Below are 23,434 nucleotides of genomic sequence, written 5' to 3' on the forward strand. Positions count from 1 at the left end.
CCGGGTCAGTTTTGCGCAGATACTTCTCCACTAAGGACAAATACTCTAACTTGTCCTTCTGCTCAGCCACAGCTTGGAAATGTAGTGCTTCACGGGCAGCAAGCTCTGCATCACGAGCAGCAACCTCAGCATCACGACGAGAATGGATCAGTGTAATTTTCATCTTTAACACAAACTCCACAGTTATAAGTCTTTCGTCCAACACCATGATCACGTGTATGAAACAAGTAGCCTCTTGTAAAATACATTGGCCATGTTTTGACCTTGTTCAAAGGTCCATGCACTATCTCTTGAACCCAGGTAGGAAATGGATTTGTGGCGTTCCAGTAAGAAACCTGCATATATGTAAATTATTTATAATATATAATAAAAATATTTTTAATAAGTATTATATAAAGACATATTCTTTAACCCATAGATGATATTCTTCTGCTCTTTTAGTGGAGAGTTCTTTTTCTGAAAGTCCTGGATATTTTGCACCAATAAAATCCTCGAACATACTATATATACAAGACCAACACAAATATATGAGAAATTTTGTGTGGATTATATATATAATAAATTTTATTTTACTTAATCGATATAAACTTAATTATATACCTCTCAATTAGCTGAAAATAGTCACAATTCTGTAAAATATATGCATGTGCACATTGATAGTCTCTTTCAGACAGCCATATTTCATTCATTTCTCCACTTGGACGGCTGATGTGAGTAAATATTGGAGGTACTCCAGGGACATGATATTCATGGGCTTCACCTTGATCAAATTGTGTTAACCTGACCGAATGAGAAAAGTAAATGACTTTCAAATAAATGATAACAGTTTTATCTACCTTGATTGATTTTAGAATTTACCTTGATTTTGTTTGTATATTTGCGGCGAAGTAGTGCTCTGAGAAATAAGCAATCTCGTCATTGATATAAGATTCAACAATTGATCCGGATGCATATCTTTTGTTCTTTGCTTTTCCTTTCAATTTTTTAAAAAACCTTTCAAAAGGATACGTACACCTATATTGGACAGGGCCTCCTAATTCAGCTTCGTAGGGGACATGTATAGGCAGATGCTCCATCACGTTGAAAAATGATGGTGGAAATATCTTTTCCAAATTGCATAGGATCTGAATTATGTTCTGTTTTAGAATTTGAATGCGACTTTTATGCAAAGTTCTCGCACATAAGTCCCGGAAAAATGCCCCAAGCCCTACAATATACAATGCAAAATATTGGGGTTAATTACTTTAAAATTACTATTAAATGACTTTATAAATATAGGTATATATATGAAATTAATTAATACCTGATAATGCAAGGTGGATGTTCCGATCTAGGAGTTCTACAAATATAAATGGAAGTAGTCGTTCCATAAAAACATGACAGTCATGACTCTTCATTCCTGAAAACTTTCTATTTTCCATATCAACACAACTAGCTAGATCTGACAAATAGCCATCAGGAAATTTCACCGAATGTTTGACACATTCTAGTAAACTTGTTCTCGCTTCTTCTGTCAAAGTGTAGGGTGGGAAAGGAGCTTTACCATCACTATCAATATGTAATTGTGGCCGAGAACAGAATTTTTGTATATCCAATCTTGACATGATGTTGTCTTTTGATTTACCCTCCACACTCATAAGAGTATACATGATGTTATCCAAAAAGTTCTTCTCTGTATGCATCACATCAATATTGTGTCGAAGACTGAGGTCCCTCCAGTAAGGCAGCTCCCATAATATGCTTAACTTATGCCAGTTGTGTTGCTTCCCATAGCCAGCAGTCTTCTTTTCATGACCATTTCCACCAACGTCCTTGGTTTTTGGTGGTTTTACTTCAGCCAACCGCTCGTAATAAACTTGCTCACCCGTCAATGACTGAGGTGGATACTCTCTCGAAGCATCTTTTCCCTTGAGGAAGTCTTTCTTATTCCTCCTTAATGGATGACCGTGAGGAAGAAATCTTCGATGAAAATCAAACCAACACGTCTTCCTTCCATTAGGGAGATAAAACGACTTTGTATCTTCCATGCAAACTGGACAAGACAATTTTCCATGGGTTGTCCATCCTGATAACATGCCATACGCCGAAAAGTCACTTATCGTCCACATTAGCGCTGCCTTTAGATTAAAATTATTCATTCAAGGACACATCGTATGCATCGAATCAAGTAGACCACCACTCTTTTAACTCCTCAATCAAAGGTTGGAGGAAGATATCCAGACTAGCTCGCGGATGATTTGGCCCAGAATTGAAAATTGTAAGAAACTAGAACTCTTCTTTCATGCACATACCAGGGGGTAGATTGTATGGAGTCAAGATCACAGGGCACAATGAATGATTACGAGACACGCCAAACGGATTGAACCCATCAGTACATAATCCAAGATAAACGTTACGGGGTTCTTCTGAAAATCAAGGATTTTGTTCTTGAAAATATTTCCACTCCGCCGCATCTGAAGGATGACACATTTCTCCCTCCTTTGATTTGTGCTCAGTATGCCATCTCATCGCCGCCGCAGTCTTGTGGCTCTGGTACATCCTCTTCAATCTATCAGCAATAGGTAGATACCACATACGGCTATATGGTACTTTGGTTCTACGTCGGGGATCCTTTGGCTTCCATCTTTGAGCACCACAAAACAGACAAGTCTTTTGCTTTTCGTCATCTTTCCAGAATATCATACAATTGTTAATACAAACATCAATTGTATAATATGGGAGACCTAAATTGCGCATTAATTTTTCCATCTCGTAATGTGAACCCGTTGCCTGGTTTCCTTCTGGTAAATACTCATTCAATATTTCGCACACCGAATCCACTAACTTTTCACTCATATTATACTCCGCCTTATTTTGCATGACTCGAGCAGCTAACGATAATTGTGAGTGACATTCATGGAAACCATCGTATAATGGATTTTTTGCGCCTTCTAACAAATCGTAGAATTTCTTTGAATGATTACGTATTGGTTCTTCTACATTTTGAGAACTACCCTCATGATAGTTATCATCTAAGCCCACATTATAACGAAATGCATCATTCACCATATCCACATATAGATTTTCTACTACATTACTCACATCTACATTACTCACATCTACATTATCTACATTATCAAGTTCCTATATCCATATTGATTTCTTCCCCATGTATATACCAAATATAATAATCAGGCATAAATCCATTGCTAAAAAGATGATTCCAAATTCTGTTTCCCGACATAAATTTATCGTTCTTACAAAGACTACAAGGACAGTGGAACATACCCCCATTATTTTGTGCTAGAGATTGACTATTTGCAAATGTCATGAACTGCTCCATCCCCGTTGTAAACTCCGCCGAAAAATTGCCCGTCACTTCATCGAACCTCTTATACATCCACTCTCGAAAATTACTATAATTGTAATTCCCTGATATTATACAAGAGTAATAGAATATATATATATATATATATATATATTTTTGAAGATTTTTTTTTTTAACTTTGCACAAATGTGTTTGTTTTGATCGAGTGAGAAGAGAAGAAATGGTGAGTGAGGAGAGAAGAAGTGGTGAAGCTGGTATATATAGGCAATTTTGGTGACTACCAAGCGACTAATAAAAATCAGTCGCATAATACAAGTACACCAATCTCCGAACGAAATAAACGTGATTTTTAATACCGGCAGATTACGACTTTTATACGACTACGTTACGACCCACCAAAAGTGTCGCATAATAGTCGCTAAATAACGACTACTAAGCGACAACCTGTACGACCCGCCGATATTGTCGCAATATAGTCGCCTAATTGGTGACTTGTATGCGTCTACCGAATTAGTCGTAACTGAGGGACTATATAACGACAAGGTTACGACTGCGTTTATAATTCTATATATTAGTCGTAAAGTAGTCGTTAAATGGCGACTACTTTGACGACTACTATATGTTGTCACAATTTAGCGACCACAGTACGATCATTTCTATTTAGTCGTAAAATCGTCGTAACGGAGTAACTAAATAATCGCTAAATTTAGCGACTGAATAATAGTCGTAAAATGTAGTCGGCTATGGCGAGTTTTCTTGTAGTAACACGATTATATATGATTCGTCGCAAAATAGTCGCTAAATTTAACGACTACGCATTTAGTCACCGATTGTAGTCGAAAAAACCGTGTTTTCTTGTAGTGGATAGATCCTCACATTTAGAAAAAGTATATAGAATTGAAAAATTTAAACAAAGAAGATGGTGGAGAGTGATCCGATGATGATTACATGAAGAAAAATGTGGTTTGACATTAGCCGGAGAACCACCAGAAGTGTCTGGGACAAAATCCATAAGCATTTCACCAAAGGAAACAATTAATGAAGTAGCCATCGTTTTGTGAAAAAAAACCAACAAATTACTCAAAACATGAAATGTTAATTACACGAAACCAAGAAACTTCTCTTTATTAAGCTGGAGAAAATGCAACAGGGAAGGCTTGAAAAATGTGATAAGCATTAATAAAAAAAAATCCAAAATTTGTACTAGCAAAAACTCGCTTACTCCAAGCTTTGACTACTGTAAACAGCCTTTAATTTATTACAAACTATCTCAGTTCTAAAGTAAAGATCAATAAATCTTGTTTTGATAACACAACGTACCAAATTCTTTGTTAACAAGGTATTTATATATTACTCTTAAAATATTAACTCTTTTTAGTTAGTTGCATTATCTTAAATTATTAAATTTTGAACAAAACTTATGGAATGATGATATTAGTCACTAGTTATAGAGTCATTTATACAGAGCTAATTATATACATTTTCTTAGGGTTTTAAACCTCAAAAGAGACATTGTCAAAACTCCATGATTAGAGTTTACAAATCTCTCCGATTCTATATCAACTCGGGTTCCAACATAACTGTCCTCAACGATTCTTTAGCTTGCTTGGTCTTGTTTGTACAGTCGAAGGAAGAATATGAAGATAGCTCATTACTTGGAGACACAACGGCGAAAGCTTCGATTTCTACATCTTCGCAGACTAAGGTTTGTATTCCGGCCATTAAAACACCAAAATCGAGAGCTCTTCCATGTAGAAAGCGATCTTTGCATAGCTTTTCTGACAAATCCGTTAAAATTCTCTTCTTTTGTCGATTCATATATCCGACGATTTTTTCAAGAGCAATTTGACCATCAATTTGAAGCTGCTGAAGAGAAAATTCCGGCCGAAAGGAATAAACGTACATATATCGATAGAAAACAGGAAGAAGGGCACGAACGCTTGTGGAACGATTATTTTACTGATAATCCAACTTACACGGAGAGGCAATTTCGCAGACGGTTTCGAATGAACAAGTCATTGTTCTTGCGTATTGTGAATCGTCTCAGTGAAGAAGTTCCATATTTTCAACCAAAAAAGGATGCAACCTTCCGGAATGGTTTAACACCGCTACAACAATGTACTGCAGCAATCATCTCATTCTGTGGTTCTTTCTCATCTCGATGAATTCTTTTAACCAGAAGTTGAATACACCTTTGCTTGAAAGATTCTCCAACTATAAACACTTTGCTTCCTTTCAAATTCCAACAATCATGTAGAAAACGCTCTTGATATCTTCCTCTTCTTCTTCGAAGCGTGTGTAATATTAACGATGTTGGGAGTCCTTTAAACTGTCGATTTTGCAAAAATCTGCTAGAGAGACTTGTCAATTTTCAGAATTGGACATTTGATTTCACGAGCTATTGAACAGATGTTTTCTTCTCATTATCCAAGTGACGAACCAGAGAAAAAGTCTACAGATGGGTGGATTTCGCGTTTTATTTTCCTGCTCTAAGTGGGCTCTTTCTGGGCCTGATGTGATTATACTAGATTTTTGGACCAAGATTCTGTACGCAAACTCAGATTGATAAATTTCCTCTCTTCCTCGACATGATTCTGATCACAAACCACCTCTCTGATTTTTTTTTTTTTTCTCGCTCCTGAGCTCACAACGGTCATATGGCTTCTTTTGAATCACATATTTTCTTTAATTCATCTGTAGTTTCGAACCAACGTTTACCATAACTCATTCTTTCTAGTCATCACAACAGCTAGAAATCCATTCACAATAGCTAGAAATCCACTCTTTAATTATCGTCACAAAGCATAATCAAATCCATGGAATCAACCTCCACGATTCCTCCAATACTCTAAATTCATGTCTGTCTCCAAAAAACCTGAAATTTTCTGAAGAGTCAAACAATGATTCCACTTATATATGAGCTCCATGACTCCCAAATTCAAAACCAGCTTTACTATTAAAGTTGTTCTTGATAGAAGCTTGATCCAACCGATTGATCACCTTCTCCTTTCTCTCTCATTGAAACTTGAGCATATGTTTTAAGAGTATTCTTCAATTTCACATAACCGACCTTTTTATCCTAAGGAGAACCAACAAAACCCTCTGTTTGATCTAAGTACTCGATAGTTTCTCTTCCCGACGAAGAACCAGAACATGATGCAAATCAAATCACCATCTACAGTTGAACAAAAAAAAAAGCAGCAGCAATTCACGTCTAATTCATACTGAAAGCAGCTAATCTCTAAAATGTTTAGCCTTTGTAGTTAGCATTATCAATAGCCACATGTAGATGAATAGCAAAAAGAAAAAAACCATGATTAGATAAGAAAGCAGATTGGGGCATTTAAATACTACAGCTACAAATAAGAACAAGTGCAGTAAGTTGCAAATGAGACTGACCTATCAGTCACCACGACCTTCCTCTTCATTTTGCAACTTGATCTGTCCAAACAGTTATATATGTCATAAATAGAAAACTAGATATCAAGGGGGGAGTTAGGAAGTGAAAGGAAGATTTGTTTACCTCCTCCTTCAGCTTCCGGGTCTAAAAAAAGATGCAATCTTTTCAGCTCAGGAAACCTGACCTTACAGAGTAACCAGACTGCCTTCACTATCTCGTTCTGCAACCGAAAAAAATCTGTGGCAGCAGTAGTTTTGTAGCCAGGACTTAGCTTAAGTGATAAATCTACCAATGACAACGCTTTAGCCAATCGCTCCTGTAGTTTATCCCCTGCAGAAAGTTCTGAGAGCATCTTCTCCATAGTTTGCCTCACTACGTTGATCAGATCACTTCGACTCTGACCAAATCTACTGGTTTTCAGTTGATGTATCATTCTCGAACCTTTAAGTTTCTTTTCATGGCATGTCGGGTCTGCTTCAGGGACGAATCTGTTTTACAAAGGAAAACAAAGAACAAGAGCTCATAGTCATATAATCAATCAGCTAAACCAAAGGGAATAGCAAAATAGAAACTTGGTAATGAACTCACTCAGTCTTTCCCGGAGAGTGGTCCTTGGATTCAGACATATCAATACCCAACAGCCACCTACAAGGTTTTTAAAAGTTACCAAAGACAGCAAAAGACAAAACAAAGTTTAGAACTTCTTTCCATCGGAGCATTAAAGGTTGAAACTTTCACAAAGCCCTAATAAGCAAAGAGATTGCTTCAAAACCAAAGCACTTGAGATTTCCTCCATCTAAGTTACAAATTATGTTCCTAAATTCACACACGAACATATAAAACCAGAAAGAGAAGAAACCTTCTTTTGAGACGAATCTGAAAACACATATTTGTGGCTAAGTCTAATTACGTGTATGATCGACTCTGAGTATGTATGAGCATAAAGTAAATAAGACACAAGTTTTGTTAACGGGGTTCGGATAACCTACATCCCCGGGACCTAGTCCAGAATTCATTCACTAGAAAAGGCTGCAACCTACAATTGCTATATGGCAACCACCACTCTTTCCTAGAATTACAATGAAAGAAGACTACCACTAATTGTCTTTTCCGACTAGTGTAGATCTGCAACAAAACCATCAAAAGATATCTCTATCTTGTTGATGGGGCGACACCACACATCTTGTGTGCATCTCTTGAAACTACCTTGAAGCGCGCAAGTCTTCATGAAGCGCCTTCTCAGTATTATATCAATTGCCCAACCCCTAGGGTTAGCAACTTTCCTATTATACAACAAATAGGAATTGAGAGATTAACAATTGTACAACCCCTAGGATTGACAATTTGCCTATTATACAACAAATAGGAATTTCCTATTATACAACAAAAAGGAAATTCCTATTATACAACAAAAAGGAAAGTTTCTCTCCATGATCCCATCTTGAATCTTCCATTCAAGATGTTCATCCAGCTCAACAACCGCCACTTGGCTTACTTGGCTTGTCCAAGTCGGCCTTAAGCTTCTGTACTCAAACTCTTCAATTCAGCTTCTTGTACTACTTCATGTATTAACGTCGGACAAGTACAAGAACTGCTTCAGACGTTTGATACATCTAACTGCTCCTCTGATATATCTAACTGCAGAGTTCTTGATTCAACACCTTATCTTCTTCTCTGCTTTGTGTCAATCACTGTGTCAGCACGATCACCAAACGCTACTTAAGCTTTGCTCTACCAACATATGTATCAAGTAATACTTCATCCTTCGTATCAGCTTTGTCCACTATCTTTGTCTAAACTATTGCACCATCACTGTGACATCTATGATGTATCTCTCTATCCATGTTTCATCCATTACAGCCACTTAGTAGAAATTTCACCACATGTTCTAAACCTTATAAAACTTCATTCAACACAACATCTTCAGAATCTACATCGTTTTACTAGTTCATACTATCTCTTGCATCTCTGAAATTGTGAATTCTCGGTTTGGGATTTAGCCAATTGCGAAAAGAACAAACATGAAACACCTTCAAGCCACCAAACCCAGTTCGAAAGTTCAAAAGTTGATCACACAAACACCAATAAAAACAGAGAATCATATGCACGACAATCCAATGTTTTGGAACAATTTACACCAAAAACAAAAAAAAAAAATTGAATGAGGAGATTAGAAATCGAAAAACTCACCGGAATCAAAAAGGCGAAGGGCAATCTCTGAATTCAATCTCCTCCGAGTTCAATCGAGGGAGAGAGAGGGAGAGGAAGAGAAAGAATAAAAATCAATCGACCATCAAAAATATCCTCCGACCCGAATCTCCTCTGATTCCATCTTCTTTGATTCCATCTTCTTCCATAGCCAATTCACGACTTCGATCGAGAGACAGATAAACAAAGAGAGGGAGAGAGGAAGAGAAAGAAAATAATCAATCGAATTTGTCCAATAAATAAGTGTCACGTACCGTCTCTTATTATCAAATCCAGTATACTATATAAGAGAGCCTCTTAATTTTTTTCTTTGTTTCTGATTTATTTTTTTCTTCTTTTCAGTTATATCCCCTCTTAAAACCTACCGATAGAGAAGGCCTTAAGAGTGACTAATTAAGGTTGACAATGACACTTTTGCCTATTTTATTGCTGCCGTTTTTTTTTTATTAAGTTCGTCCAAATTTTTTTTGAGAGAATTTATCATTATCTTAAATTTATCAAAAATTCATATAAATTTAGTATTTTTTCAAATTTTTTATGCCAAGAAACTAAAAGAAAAATATATGTATAATATGTAAATAATATATATGTGCTTTAAGTTACATGTAAATAATATATATGTGCTTTAGTGGTTATGTTTTTCAAATATCGAATAGGGTCTACATTCAAGACCAAATAAAGGTCTACAAAAAGCAATTATCTCATTAATAATTAACTATAGATTTTCTTTAATTATGGTATCAGATTAATTAATTGTATAATAATTTCCTTATTATTTTTATAAAATTTATAACTTAAAATAAAAATTATGTTTTTATGTTGTTTAAAAAATATTTTTTTTATAATTATCTACTTAATTTTTAAATTTGTTGAAACAAAATAGTTAATGGATAAAAATGACTGTATCACTATCACATGAGTTACTAACTTCGAAAACTAAGTTTTAAATTATAAAATGTTATTGTATTTAATAATAAAAATAAATATTCATTGAAAATAGGAAGAAAAACAGAACAAATCTCTCCATATATACCAAAAAAAAAATATTTTTCTTTATAATACGGTAAAAACATTAATAATTCTAGTTACTATTTGATTCTATCGGGACTGAAAGTCTAATACTCCTTCTGGGGTTTTTAGTTGTCATTCTAGGTTGTTTCACACATATTAAGAAATATATAAATAGTCTATTATACCTTTATTTGAACATTAAATTTAAGCATTTAATATTTTATTTATATAGTGAAGGGTAAATAAGATAATTTCTATTAAAAAGTGCATTGAAAACTGAGAATGACAAGTAAATTGAACCAAAAAGTTATGGCTAGAATGACAAATAAATAAAAATGGAGGGAGAAACTTTTTCTCGAATTTGGCTGTTTATTTGCACAGAACATTGTGGTTATGCTTTATTTTTCTTTTTGGATGGCAATGGCAATGTGATTTTGATTTTTTGTATATATATATATATATATATATATATATATATATATATATATATATATATATATATATATATTGGTCCAAGTGGTAAAAAAAAAACCATTTTGGAAGGTATGACAAAACACGAGATACACCGAAAAAATCCCACTAAGGCACAAACAAACCAGGTGCCGAGGTGCGCATACATAGTGGCACACTCATTTAATCAATGAGCTATCAAATTCACAATTTTACTCCTTTATCCAGTTGCTTCTTAAAATGGGGGAACATGTCAAAATGCCATAAAAGAAAAAAAAAAATCTGGCATGCCAGTGTTTAATCTGTATGCCATAGAAGTATGTGATATTTCTGAATTACCCTTAATGAAGGAGAAGGAAATATAATTGATTTAAAATAAAAGATAAAAAAATCAGTTCTGAATCCACCCGCTTCCCCTCTCTATCCGATCCAACCCGTTTCTAGATCTAAGGGTGAGAAATTAAAACGAGCCCCGATTTCTTGTTTAGTTCCATTTCCCCGATTTCTTGTTCAGTTCCATTTCCGATCTCTTCAACTTGTGTTGCTTGAATTACCCCACATGTCAGTCGCTGCCCCCGATCTTTCAGTTGGTAAGTCAAAATAATAATTCTCCTATCATCCACAATTGGAGAAAGAATGTGAGATGAGTGAAATTAAAATTATGGAATGGATTTTTATATGCATTGGTAATTATTAGAATGTAGTTGGGTAATTGTATTGTTTATAGTGGGGAGTGTAGTTTCCCAGTTGGTAGATGTTATTGGATGTTACGAAAGTTGCAGACGGACGAAGGTTCCACTGTTACTGTTTTTAGGACAACTTGGGACAGCTAGTACACATGAGTTATAGTTGTTTCTGGAAATCGTAATTGTTATATAGTTTGTTCTATTTTCAGGTGTCGATGAAGAAGAACATCCTAGTAAACGTACATTTTCACTATAGAGGATCATATTCAGTAGAGCATGAGTGGATTTCCAAAAGCTCTTTATATGTTGTATTGTTGAAGACATCATCGTTAGAGAAGATAACTTATTCAGTGCTATTGGATAAGATCTGTAAGAAGATTGTATTAGATAGAGCCACAAGAATGGTGAGATTGAGTTACAGTCTATGTGAAGGTCGAAGAGAGTCAAATATTTGCGATGAAGAGGATGTTTATGTATTTTTAACTTCATTGGATAAAGATGGGTTAAGACCAGTTTTGCGTGTGGAGTTATCTGGTGAGTCAGAACTTATGGAGGGGGGCGAGCAACTTTCAAGAGCAGAGCGAGGAAGTTCATATGGTGTTAATTATGTGGTGTTGGAATCCAATGGTAGAGTTGATGATGTAGTTAATGATGCAACAATCTTGACTATTCACAAAGAGGGGGATCAACAGAATGAACCGATCATTGAGGAGTTGATGGAGAATGCTAATAATGATGATTGTGAGAATGTATCAGGTAAAGAAATTGTGGATGTGGATCACCCGATGGATGACTTTGTGGATGTTAGGCATGAATATGTTGAGCTTTCATTTAAAGAAAAAGTGCATGTTGTTAAAGAATGGGAAGATGTTATGGGTTTGAAAATAGACCAAGAATTTGCTTCTAAGGAGGCGGTTTGGGATTTGTTAAACAGAGCTTCAAATGAGAATTGTTTTAGTGTCAAGGCAGTTAAGTCAGAACCGACGCGACTTATGGTACGATGTACTCAAGCTGCAATAGGTTGCAAATGGTACTTACTAGTTGCAAAAGTTGAGAAATCATATTTTTGGAGTGTTAGGGTACATAGAAAGATGCATACATGCTCTCGGTGTGTTGAGAGTACAAGTTATGTCAAACAAAAAGGCACACCACGATTGGTAGCAAGTGTTTTGCATACAGACTATCCAGGTAAGTTTGATACACCGACTCCGAAAAATATCATAACTCTTGTTCAAGGAAGACTTGGTTTGGATTGTTCCTACTCTACCGCCTTGAGAGGAAAAAAACAACATGTTAGTGATGTTCGGGGGAGCCTGAAACAAGTTACAAGATGTTGTATTCTTATTTTCACATGTTAAGGGAGGTCAATCCTGGGTCAGTAACAAGTTTGAAATTGGATGAAGAAAATAGGTTCAAGTACATATTCATCGCTTTGGGCGCTAGCATTGAAGGGTTCAGTGCAATGAGGAAAGTGATAGTTATGGACGCAACTTTCCTTAAGACTGTCTATGGTGGTATGTTAGTTTTTGCAACAGCTCAGGATCCTAATCAACACCAATACCCCCTTGCCTTTGGTGTAATTGATAGTGAGAATAATGATAGTTGGAACTGGTTTTTGACAAACTTGAAAAGCGTTATACCAGATATTCCTGGATTGGTTTTTATAAGTGACAGACATTCAAGCATTATCAAGGCTGTGGTGGATTTGTACCCGAGCGAATATCATTGCAATTGTGTTTGGCATTTGTCGCAAAACATAAAAGATAAGGTTACGCATGACAAGGATATCGCCGCAGAAAAATTCAGGGACTGTGCTAATCTTTATACCAAAATTGAGTTCGACAAAGAGTATGCTGATTTTAGGAGCAGGTTCCCAAAAGCAGCTAAATTTCTAGATGAGAGAACCAAGATTGACAAATGGGCAATGTGCCAATTTGAAGGAGATAAGTACAAAATAGTTACTAGCAATCAAGCAGAATCACTAAACAGTACATTTCGACCTACAAGGAAGTTACATTTGTGACCTATGATTGATGCAATTGTCGAGAAAATCTCTGAATGGTTCAACAAACATAGGGAAGAGGCTGCTTCTGCTCCCGACACAACACATGTGGTGCCATATATGGAGAATATATTGCACGAGCGATGTGCAACTGCAGCAAAGTTGTCCGTGACTGAGCTTAACAGTTTGGAGCTTGAATATAGCGTAATTGGACTTGATGGTGTGACTTATTTGGTTGATTTGAAGCTGAAAAGATGCTCCTACAGATGTTTTGACATAGACAAGTACCCTTGTGTACATGTTATAGCCGCAGCGAGAAAGCTCATGAGGAATGAATGGAGAACAGCTGATATCAACATCTATGGTCTATGCTCTAAGTATTACTTGATAGAGATGTGGGCTTTGGCATATTATAGAACAATTTATTAAGTTCCACATGTGTCTTATTGGAATGTTCCTGCAGAAGTTGAGGCCATGTCTGCAAAACCGCCGGATTATACACCAAAAAGTGGAAGAACTCAAGAAACTTGGTTTCCATCTGCTGGAGAACGTCGCCGAAAGAGGAAAAGAAGAACAAGCGTACTTGTGGCATAGATTTGGAAAAAAATTTGCAACACCCTTGATTCGATTGATGTTGAAACAAGATTTTGGTATTGACGGGATCTGGTCATCGACATGTATTCGGAATTTTATGTATTGTTTTCAGTTAAGTACAATTGTGTATTGTTTTCCAATTAAGTAATTCGGAAGATACAACTATTACAATTGTGTATTGTTTCAATTAAGTATATCGAAAGGTACAACTAGTACAATTATATATTGTTTTCAATTATGTGATTCAGAAGGTATAACTAGTACAATAGTGTACTGTTTTCAATTATCGGATTGGGATGGATCCGAACTGATTTATGTTTTTGGGTCGGATATAAGCTTGGATCGGATTCTCTGGTTGGGTTTGTAGTTTTTTGATTTTTGTTAGGTTTTTTAGTCTTTTCATAATTTCTGTCCATTAAAAATATTCATCCGGAAATTAATTATTAGAGCACTGGCATTGTAAATTTTTTTTGCCCCGATTGTGGCTTTCCAGACATTGTTCCCTTAAAAAAGGCTAAAACCGTCATTTACAATATCCAGACAAGAGGAAAATGTATCAAACCACCAGCCAAACGCCTCTTGGTTTCTATTTTTAAAACTCCCCAACTTCACATCCAAATCCAATATTGTTGGCTTCTTCTCTCTTTACATAAACACACCAATCCACTTCACTTTCTCTACACATCATCAAAACAAACAATTCTCTAAAACGTAAAACACATAAAAAAAACGCAGGAAGGTGTATACAAAAAACTCTAAACAAAAGATGAGTTCTACTAGCAAAGCATGGACAGTGGCAGTGAGCATTGGAGCCGTAGAGGCGTTAAAAGACAAACTAGGTCTTTGTCGTTGGAACTACATACTCCGGTCTGTGAACCATCATCTCCGTAACAACGTTAGATCTTCTTCTCAAGGGAAAAGGCCTTCTTCTTCTGTCTCTGCTGGGGTTATCTCCTCTGCTGAGAGTGAGAAGGCCAAGAAGACTGAAGATTCGCTTAGAACTGTCATGTACTTGAGCTGTTGGGGTCCTAATTAAAATTTTGTATAATATATAATTTTTATACTTCTATGAAAATTCATTGAAACATCATTATTTCATATTCAATTTTGGTTTCAACATAAAACAAACATTTCAAGAAATCTAAAATAAAATCAAGATTGCAAAAATTTCAAGTCAACCAAGCTAATAAACCAACGATTTGAAGAGAGTAACACAAAATTTACATGTTTCAGTCATAATTGAACTTTTTAGTTTTTGTCATTGTGGAATATACTCTTCTTTTAGCACACATGACACAAGTCCACAAGCTCAGCATAGTGAGACATTGCAAGTCCATGAAATTAGGATTGTGTGTACTGAAACTAACCTAGAGGGACTGACTTGGTCCAAGAAGTGTTATCTAGTTGAGTAAGTTTAGTATCCAGAACCTGATGTAGGATCTTAACTCCGTAAATTACAGTGGAAACCTCAGAATTTAAGAGAGATAAGATTGCTTCTTTAGAGTTTCCCATTAGATTTACACAACAGTGAGTCTTGAATGAATGAAAGAGAAGCCAAAGATTCAACATGTGGGGTAGTTTTCACTAACTTGCAAGACAATTATAACAACGGTCCTTTCCATTAGTCTAAGTATCATAATCCCCCATCAACACAGATCGGCTTAGTTCAAAGATACAACACAACAAACAAACATCAAATGTGAAGTCACTTACTACTCCTTTAAGCTATAACATTTCTTCACAGCTTCAGTAATCTCCCAGACAACTTTCATGTCTTTAGGGAAGACAACCACATCTCCTTTCCCTATCTCAAAGGTTTCATCTTTTTCGTTGAATCCGTCGACATTCACTTTCACTTTCCCTTCTACGAAAAACATCGTCTCTGTCTTTGTAAACTCCCATGGAAACTTGCTTGGAGCTCCTTCCCACCTTACACAAATGCACATCACAACTCAGTCTAAAATGTGATCTCTTTCTCATTTTTTTTCGTCTATTTCCAATTAAGCTATCAATTCACAAAATGTACACACTAACACAAATCTACATGTTCTCAGACACAATTAGACTCTAAATACAGATTCTTGCAGCAAGAAATCAAACTGTCCTGACTCCTGATCACCTAAAATACTCAGATTAGATCAACACTAACAGTTCTGCTTGTTAAAACCCTAGTTCTCTATCAACGTCATTGAAAGAGAGAGAGAGAGATAAGAGAAAGTTACAGACTTGGGCCAAGAGGAGACGCCTAGTTGAGCAAGTTTGGTATCAGAAGCTTGACGCAAGATCTTGACTCCGTGGATATTAATAGGAAACTCAGAATCGGAGGAGATAGAGAGGATTGCTTCTTTAGGGTTAAGCTTCGTGGTGATGAAGGGAACGCAAACGCAGACTGTTACGAGAAGCAGAGACAGAGTTAGAAAATGATTACCCATTTGGATTTTTCACAAACTCTGAGTGTAGAAATAGATGTAGTAGAAGCCAAAGATTCAAGCTTTTTTTGCAAGAGATGGTCTCTTCGAATTTACTAAATCTGAGAGTTGAAAACTGAAACTGGTGAATGGGTGAGGCAGAGATGGTTGACTTTTTGAGTATATGAAGCCCTGAGAGATAAAGAACCGAACCAAACTTTAATTGAGATTTTTGGTTGTTCGGTTCGGCTTCGGTTATTGGTTAAGAATCAAACGGCGAGATGTTAAATTTAATTTGGTTAAGTAAGAGCTTCAGATTAGTTTGGTTTTTGGTTAACTGAAATATATGTTTTTTTTTTAGATATAACCGGATTTATAGCACAACTAGACTGGCTTTACCATGTGATACAAAGCTTAAGGTGTAGTATGCAATTTAAAAACGGACAGTCCCAAATATTAAACATTTTTCTGTGGCGATTGTTAGTAGAAGCACTAGCAACAAGCGCAAATTTCAAGCGAAAACACATGTGGAATGGTGGAAAATAATCTGGCTTTGGCCAAGAATGGTTAACCTCACAAGAATATATTCAAAGCCTCAATCCAGTCACTGCCTCTTCATCAACTATGCTGCAGAACAATATAAACACCCCCTCGTGGATGATGGATCAAATTCAAATGTAACTTTGATGACTCGTGACAACATCCAAACCAGTGATCTAAGCAGAATCGGCTTAAAAATAGTCAAAAAAGTTATAAACTTTGTCCAATTTTTGAAAAATAGACTAAATTATATGTCAAAAAAAAAAATTCAAATCTTAAAATACAATATTTTTTATGTTAATTTAATATGGTTCTAATGCAAATACACTCCTTGCATTGTGACCTCGAAAGAAACCCGAGTCATCTTTTATTATTCCATAATGCATTCAACATTGTAAAAGATATGATTACAAGATACAAACTTACTTGTATAGACTCTAGTAGCCTTATGAGGATAAGAGATTAAAATCCCTTTAATATATATATTAAGGTAATTCAGATTCTACAATCTCTCCCTCTCCTCTATAATAACGTTTCTTCACTTCTTCAGTTACATCCACAAAAACTTTCATGTCTTTAGGAAACACAACCAAATCCCCTGCCATTAATTCTAAGGCTTCTCCTTCTTTGTGATGCTCTTCTACCTTCACCTTCAACTGCCCCTCGACGAAGTACATCGTTTCTGTGTTCTTAAACTGCCATGGAAATTTGCGTGGAATGCTTTCCCATCTGCTTAAGTATGATCTCGCAGTTAGTCAAACCATATACATGTACTTATGACTCAACATGACTTTTAAATCTACTTATTCTAACTTTCCAAGGTTTGATGAGTGTTTTCATTTTTTTTTTCTTTTTAATGAAACAATTTCTTTGTTTATTTTTTTTTAGGGTTAAGTCCCACCATAGATGATAGAACAAGATCACATCTTTAATCTCTATATACTTATTTACCCAATGTTGATAAAAGTTTAACCCTAGTGGCATATTACAAAAATGTTATTATATTTTAATTAATTCAATAAGTAACAAAAGAAAAGCTTATATTAGTTTATAACATAACAAAATAATATTTTGGAAATTATTTAATGAAATTGTTTGAAAGATCTCATTTATTGTTTCAAAAATCTTAAGAAATAGTAACAAACTATTTTGAACAATAATAAAACTAAAATTAAATATATTCATCCCTAAATCGTTTAATAATGACAGATATATTTTAAAACTAAAATATAACATTGCTTTTATTTGAGATATATTGAATATTATACATATTTTATTAAATAATTTTTTCTTATTAAAATCTAAGAAATCACAAATGTTATATTTTATTCAGTATAGTATATACAACTAAAAATAAATCAAAAAGTTACATCAAAATTTCTAAAGGTGACCGCTTCAAAACATTTTTTTTATATTCTGGATTTTACAAATTTATATAATTCATGAATTTGAACATTGTTTCATGTACCAAAGACGGGTTGAAATCAAAATATGAAACAAAGTAAATTAAATTTAAAAGGTTATAAAATGTATAGAGTAAATCAAATAAAATTTCTGCTATTATTTTATTATTAACAAATTATAATAAAGTTTATGCAAATATTTCCGGTGTTGTACGGCACAAAGGTAACTATCTAGTTTGTTTCTTTATTTTCTGTTTTGATTGCATATGTTTAAAGCATATATAATCAATCTAAGTAAAACATGTATAAATTAATACTTGATAAATAATATTTATTGAAAATTAATATATATATATATATATATATATCTGGTCCGAGTTGGCTTGTGTAACAGTTGACACAATTTAATAAAATTATACATAGATATATTTTTAAAATTTTTATGTAAATATGATCTCATCAATACTATAAATTAATGGAAAATTTACAAAAAAATGTGACTTAATTAATATTTTCCAGAAAAAAATACTAACTTTTTTATTGCCATAAAGTACATACGCAGACTAATTTCCAGTTGATAAATAATACATCAACTTTCTTGTTTTTCTTCTAATTACCATGTTTAAGTTTTTGTTAAAGTCGTTGACTGCCTTAACACCGATAGATAGGAAATCAGAAAAACGGGAAAGTTGATGTATTTTTATTAACTGGAAATTAGTCTGCGTGTTTTTCTAGCAATGAAAAAAGTTCATGTTTTTTTCTGGTAAATATTAATTAAGTCAATTATTTTAGGAATTTTCCCTATAAATTAATAATTTTTATATGTAAGAAAATTTAGTTAAATAGGACTCTTGTGGTGTTTGTTTTTCTTGAATTTTATATTAATTCTTGTTAGAATTCAATTTTAATAGTTTTACTAAATCAAAATACTGGATTTCTAACCTGTTAGACATGATACTGGATTTCTTACTTGTAATTGGTTATAGAAATATACTGATTATACCCAAAAATATTTTTGATACGAGTTTTTTTCAAAGAAAATTAAGAAATTATGCAAATAAATTATAAAATATTATTACTAATTTAGCGATAAATTAATAAATGTATAAATCTATACTAATAAAAAGTAGAAGCTATAAGCTCCTAAAGACGTCCACTTAAGATTTTAAACCACCAATAGGGATTAGACATTTCACTAATTAACTTTTTAAAAATTCCTAGAATTTTCTATGTTAAGAATTATTTTAAACAACCTATCAGGATTTGACATGTCATTCATTAACATTTTTTTAAATTTCCAGAATTTTTTAGAAAAAGGAAAATTTTAAATTTATGGAAATAAAAGAACTATGCACAAATCCCACATCGGCTAGAAATGTTTTAGACAATGATTCAGAACTAGTATAAATAAGATTAATATGCTTCCAACAACGAATGAACAGGAAAGCTTGATTTATCAGGCGTCCAAGTTTAAAAGTATATTCGGTTTGATCCAGTTTTTTATTTAATCAAATTAAAACTTTAAAAAGTTTCAAAAAATAAATTATAATATTTAAAATTTTGAAAAGTTTTAATATTATAAATATTGAAACTTTTAAAAGTTCTTACCTTTTAAAAAGTTTTTAAATTTTAAAAGTTTAAAATATTATAAATATTGAAACTTTTAAAAGTTATTAGCTTTTAAAAAGTTTTATTATATTATAATTTTTAAATTTTAAAAGTTCAAAATATTATAAATATTGAAACTTTTTAAGAGGTTCAAAATTTATATTTCGAAACCATTTAAAAGTTTAAAATATTATAAGTATTTATGTAAAACATAAATTATCTTATTTATCTACGTTTGTGATTTTTATTTCTTATGAGCAGTAAAACATATTTTGTGTATGATTTTATAGATGAGTTGATATTCTTTCATTAATTTTTTATTTTTTATCTTATTTTTTATTTTTATGAGAAAAGAAATGATTTTGTTCTTGGAGTTTGATTGATTAACAAGTTGTGTGGTAGTCTTAAAAAAGGTTTTTTAGTGGAAGAATGTGAAGAAGTTGACGAGGATGAAGAAGAAAAAGAACCAGACGATAAAAGTAATGATGACGATTACCACAAAATTTGATAATAGAAATGACAAGAAAAAATATGAAGAATAAGAAAACATTGAATAAAAACACGAAAACATAGGTGGTAACGATCAATTAAATATGAAACGAGTTAAATTCATGATGATAAAATTGTTTTGTTTTTCTGGTAGTCAAAGAAATGGTTTAGGATATGTGAGTTCATCAGTTTAATTCGCCTCGCCTGAATGTCGAGTTAAATTCATGATTTTTTTTATTAGATTTGATTTTATAACACAACTGATTTTTATCTTTCAAAAAATTGTGTATCTGAAATTTAACATTTTTCTTAATACTAATTTAATTTTTTTATAAGATAATATTTTACTACCGTCATCAATCATATATAGTTTTCATCAAAATATATCAAATATACCCACGCGTAGCGTGGATTTAAAACCTAGTTACTATAATACCTTAGTCTTGTCATTCTAAATTTCATAGGTTTTACATTTGTCAGGTGGTTTCTTTGATCTATAGAAAACCTGGAACTCTAACCTGATGACTTTTTTGACAAAAGGTGGTCCTCTCAGACAATTCAAAGAAAGTTTAACTGACGTACGACAATTTATCAATTATAGGTCAAATTACTCATTTTCGACAGATTCTATAGAAGGATTTTTCATCCATAGAAATTACGTTAACAATTTTTTGAGGGATGAATCCATAAATCTGTAAAAATAAAATCAGTCAAAAATTCACATATTTTCCTGTTATAAGACCTAACAAAATGAATTTCAATAGGTTTTTCGGACAAGAAGTCAAGATGTTGTTAGAATGCTCTCATGATGAGTCTTATCATTATTTACCCTCATAGATTCAAATGACATGAATACGGATTCTCGACCTCTGTGGGAATTAATGGCCTAGTGCTTTATTTCTTGTTATCAGGCTAGATGAACATTAACATGCCACACGAATAGAAAGCAATTGGTTGGTTCCGCATGTTAATTATGATGTACTTTAAACCTTTAAAAGGGTAAAAACACTACTAAAAAGCCTAGTTATAAAAAAAATTCAAAAGAGTATAGGAAAGAAAACCGACAAAGGCCAAGAGGCAACCCCGAGTTCAGCGAGCTTAGCATCCGAAGTTTGTCTCAAGAGCTTGATTCCATGAATCTCATTGGGAACCGCTGGAGCGAATATCGAATCAAGGTTAAGTTCCATAGTTGAAAACTTAAAACTAAATAAAGAAGAAAGAAGAGATGAAAGGATGTTGTTTAGAGCATGCTTGATCACAAAACATATGTTCGTATTTAAAGTAACCTTTGCCTAAACATGAAAGTGGGGTAACATTTCCGAAAATGAAACGTAGTACATCTACCCATACAGGACAAACAGAGAAAAATAAGTTTGTGGAGCTAATTCTGTTCCTCGTGATAAATGTCGTCCATATATTTTGTTGTTGCTAGTACTGATTTTTGTGACCGATGTCGAAGGACGAGAAATTTATTGAGATTCCACTTTAACACATGAAAAATTATGTGAAATTTGATGTTGCCGTTATCAGATTTTGATATAAAAAAAGTTATCTCCCTATTATTAATTTGGATGTACAAAGTAACTTTTTGGGTGTAAGATTTATTATTTGTATTTTAACATCTAGAAAACATATATACTTAAAATAATTCTAAAAGAAATTAGTTTCCATAATTTATATTATATGCTTTTAACTTGCTAAAAAAATGTTGGGGATCAAATTATGGAGCGGGTAATTAGTGTTTACATAAATATGATTAGATATTTTTTTACAGAATGGTCTACTAAAATACACAAAATATTTTAGTTTGATATCAAATGAGTTAAGAGAGGTTAGTGCATGCATGAATTACGCCAACCCTATCTGGTACCAAACACAAAAAAATACAATCCACCTAAAATTATAGAATCTAAATGTTAAACAAAACATATTAAAACAAATACAAAAATCCAACATACAATTTTCTAAATAAAAAAACATACATTTTTCTGAATTATTATTAAAAATTTGTAAGATTATATCGTTTATCAACTTTTTAAAATATGTAAAGTAAATAGATGATAAAATTCTCAAAATGTGTATGAGTCCTATACTTAAACTATGTATATATATATATAAAAGACACGAGTAGTTTATTCAACCCAAACTGATACTCTATTTTAATATATATCAGTCCAAACCCATTTTCACTCATGTTTAGTTGGAGCTCTTGAGCGAGTATATAAGCACATCGTTGAGAGTGTATTAAAACTAACTGTAAGATGATAGCAATCACACACTTGAGGTGTAGATAAGATGATATCAATCACACACCAAAATGATAGCAATCACACACACTGAAGGACAGTTATATCACCGTTGTAAGGACCTTAGGACCCTACACCAGCCAGACGAATGACTCAAGCCCTCTTTTACTTGGAGTTTCTTTCATGAGTGGCAGGTAATATTTCTCTCCCTTCAATATGGATACCCAATGGTCCACGTCTATGGTGGGGAGCTCTAACCACCTTCCACCAACAGGTCTAATTAATCCTCTTCAAACCTTCTCATATCAATTGTATCAGATTCGACCTCACCACTTCCGATCTGAGTCTTCGAAAAAGGTCCTGTAATATAATTCTTCATATGCTTATAAAAATGGCAGTACAATTCTTCATATGCTTTAAAAAAAAATTGGATGACGATGGAACTAAAGAAAAATTGAGGTAGGGGACGTGAAGAACGTACACAAACCGTTGAAGTGTTTGTTGTACTCCGACGAGTCCGACCACCGCGTGAAGAGCCTCTGCATTTCTCCCAGTATACTCCTTGGGATGACCGTGAAGATGCCAACAATATATATTCTCAAGTCCATACTTGCCACAATGTGTGTTTGATTTCTTCTTAGATGATGAACACGTACTTTATATGCAACGCAAAATATTTTCCTTCAAATTTGTCCACAAATCATGTGCATCTGTAGTAAACAAAACTGCCGAAAAATTCGAGGTGTAATCGAAGTTCGTAACCACTCAATAACTATAGAATTAGACAAATCCATGACCCAGGTTTTACGGATTATTGGGGCGTGGAACCATTTCTCAGGTTTTAGGGTTTATTTTGATACATTTTGGTTTAACTCGGGTTATTTGAAGGGTGCTTAGTCCTTCTCCAATAAGTTTGTAGCCAAATTAAGAATTTTTGGAGGAAAAATATGATTGAACACAAAGCAATGAAGTTTAATTTAGAAACCACACTAATTTTTATTTGAATGAAATTGTCTCTAAATAAAGATTGAGTAATTTGTATATGATATCTTATATAGGAAGAAAATTCATTATAATTCATA

The 23,434-nt window shown here is 33.5% G+C and overlaps 4 protein-coding genes, 2 long non-coding RNA genes and 2 pseudogenes across 6 annotated transcripts; 3 read left to right on the forward strand and 5 right to left on the reverse strand.

Moving 5' to 3' along the window:
* Nucleotides 1-2,491: 2,491 nt before the first annotated feature.
* LOC147929799 (uncharacterized) lies at nt 2,492-3,418 on the reverse strand (annotated as a pseudogene).
* Nucleotides 3,419-5,969: 2,551 nt separating this feature from the next.
* On the reverse strand, nt 5,970-9,238 carry LOC104737027 (uncharacterized). The gene is made up of 5 exons (XM_087482692.1): nt 8,898-9,238; nt 7,296-7,352; nt 6,831-7,195; nt 6,707-6,748; nt 5,970-6,482 (listed from the first exon to the last, which is right to left on the reverse strand). The coding sequence occupies exons 2-4, from the start codon at nt 7,331-7,333 to the stop codon at nt 6,732-6,734; spliced, it is 420 nt and encodes a 139-aa protein (XP_087338818.1). The 5' UTR covers nt 7,334-7,352; nt 8,898-9,238; the 3' UTR covers nt 5,970-6,482; nt 6,707-6,731.
* Nucleotides 9,239-11,277: 2,039 nt separating this feature from the next.
* On the forward strand, nt 11,278-13,493 carry LOC147929800 (uncharacterized; annotated as a pseudogene).
* Nucleotides 13,494-14,363: 870 nt separating this feature from the next.
* LOC109128467 (uncharacterized) lies at nt 14,364-14,763 on the forward strand. Its single transcript, XM_019234839.2, has one exon. The coding sequence runs from the start codon at nt 14,425-14,427 to the stop codon at nt 14,692-14,694; it is 270 nt and encodes an 89-aa protein (XP_019090384.1). The 5' UTR covers nt 14,364-14,424; the 3' UTR covers nt 14,695-14,763.
* Nucleotides 14,764-15,217: 454 nt separating this feature from the next.
* Nucleotides 15,218-16,330, reverse strand: LOC104737028 (uncharacterized). Its single transcript, XM_010457124.3, has 2 exons — nt 15,885-16,330; nt 15,218-15,587 (listed from the first exon to the last, which is right to left on the reverse strand). The coding sequence occupies exons 1-2, from the start codon at nt 16,088-16,090 to the stop codon at nt 15,371-15,373; spliced, it is 423 nt and encodes a 140-aa protein (XP_010455426.1). The 5' UTR covers nt 16,091-16,330; the 3' UTR covers nt 15,218-15,370.
* Nucleotides 16,331-16,942: 612 nt separating this feature from the next.
* On the reverse strand, nt 16,943-21,362 carry LOC104737029 (uncharacterized). The gene is made up of 2 exons (XM_010457125.3): nt 21,172-21,362; nt 16,943-17,335 (listed from the first exon to the last, which is right to left on the reverse strand). The coding sequence occupies exons 1-2, from the start codon at nt 21,291-21,293 to the stop codon at nt 17,092-17,094; spliced, it is 366 nt and encodes a 121-aa protein (XP_010455427.1). The 5' UTR covers nt 21,294-21,362; the 3' UTR covers nt 16,943-17,091.
* An 859-nt stretch (nt 21,363-22,221) lies between these two features.
* LOC147929801 (uncharacterized) lies at nt 22,222-22,984 on the reverse strand. The gene is made up of 2 exons (XR_015577521.1): nt 22,834-22,984; nt 22,222-22,712 (listed from the first exon to the last, which is right to left on the reverse strand). It is a non-coding gene; the product is annotated as an uncharacterized LOC147929801 (long non-coding RNA).
* Nucleotides 22,359-23,040, forward strand: LOC147929802 (uncharacterized). The gene is made up of 2 exons (XR_015577520.1): nt 22,359-22,546; nt 22,627-23,040. It is a non-coding gene; the product is annotated as an uncharacterized LOC147929802 (long non-coding RNA).
* The last annotated feature ends 394 nt before the right edge of the window (nt 23,041-23,434 follow it).

Source organism: Camelina sativa, chromosome 13 (assembly GCF_030686135.1).
Source record: "Camelina sativa cultivar CO46 ecotype springtype chromosome 13, ASM3068613v1".
Lineage (NCBI taxonomy): Eukaryota > Viridiplantae > Streptophyta > Magnoliopsida > Brassicales > Brassicaceae > Camelina > Camelina sativa.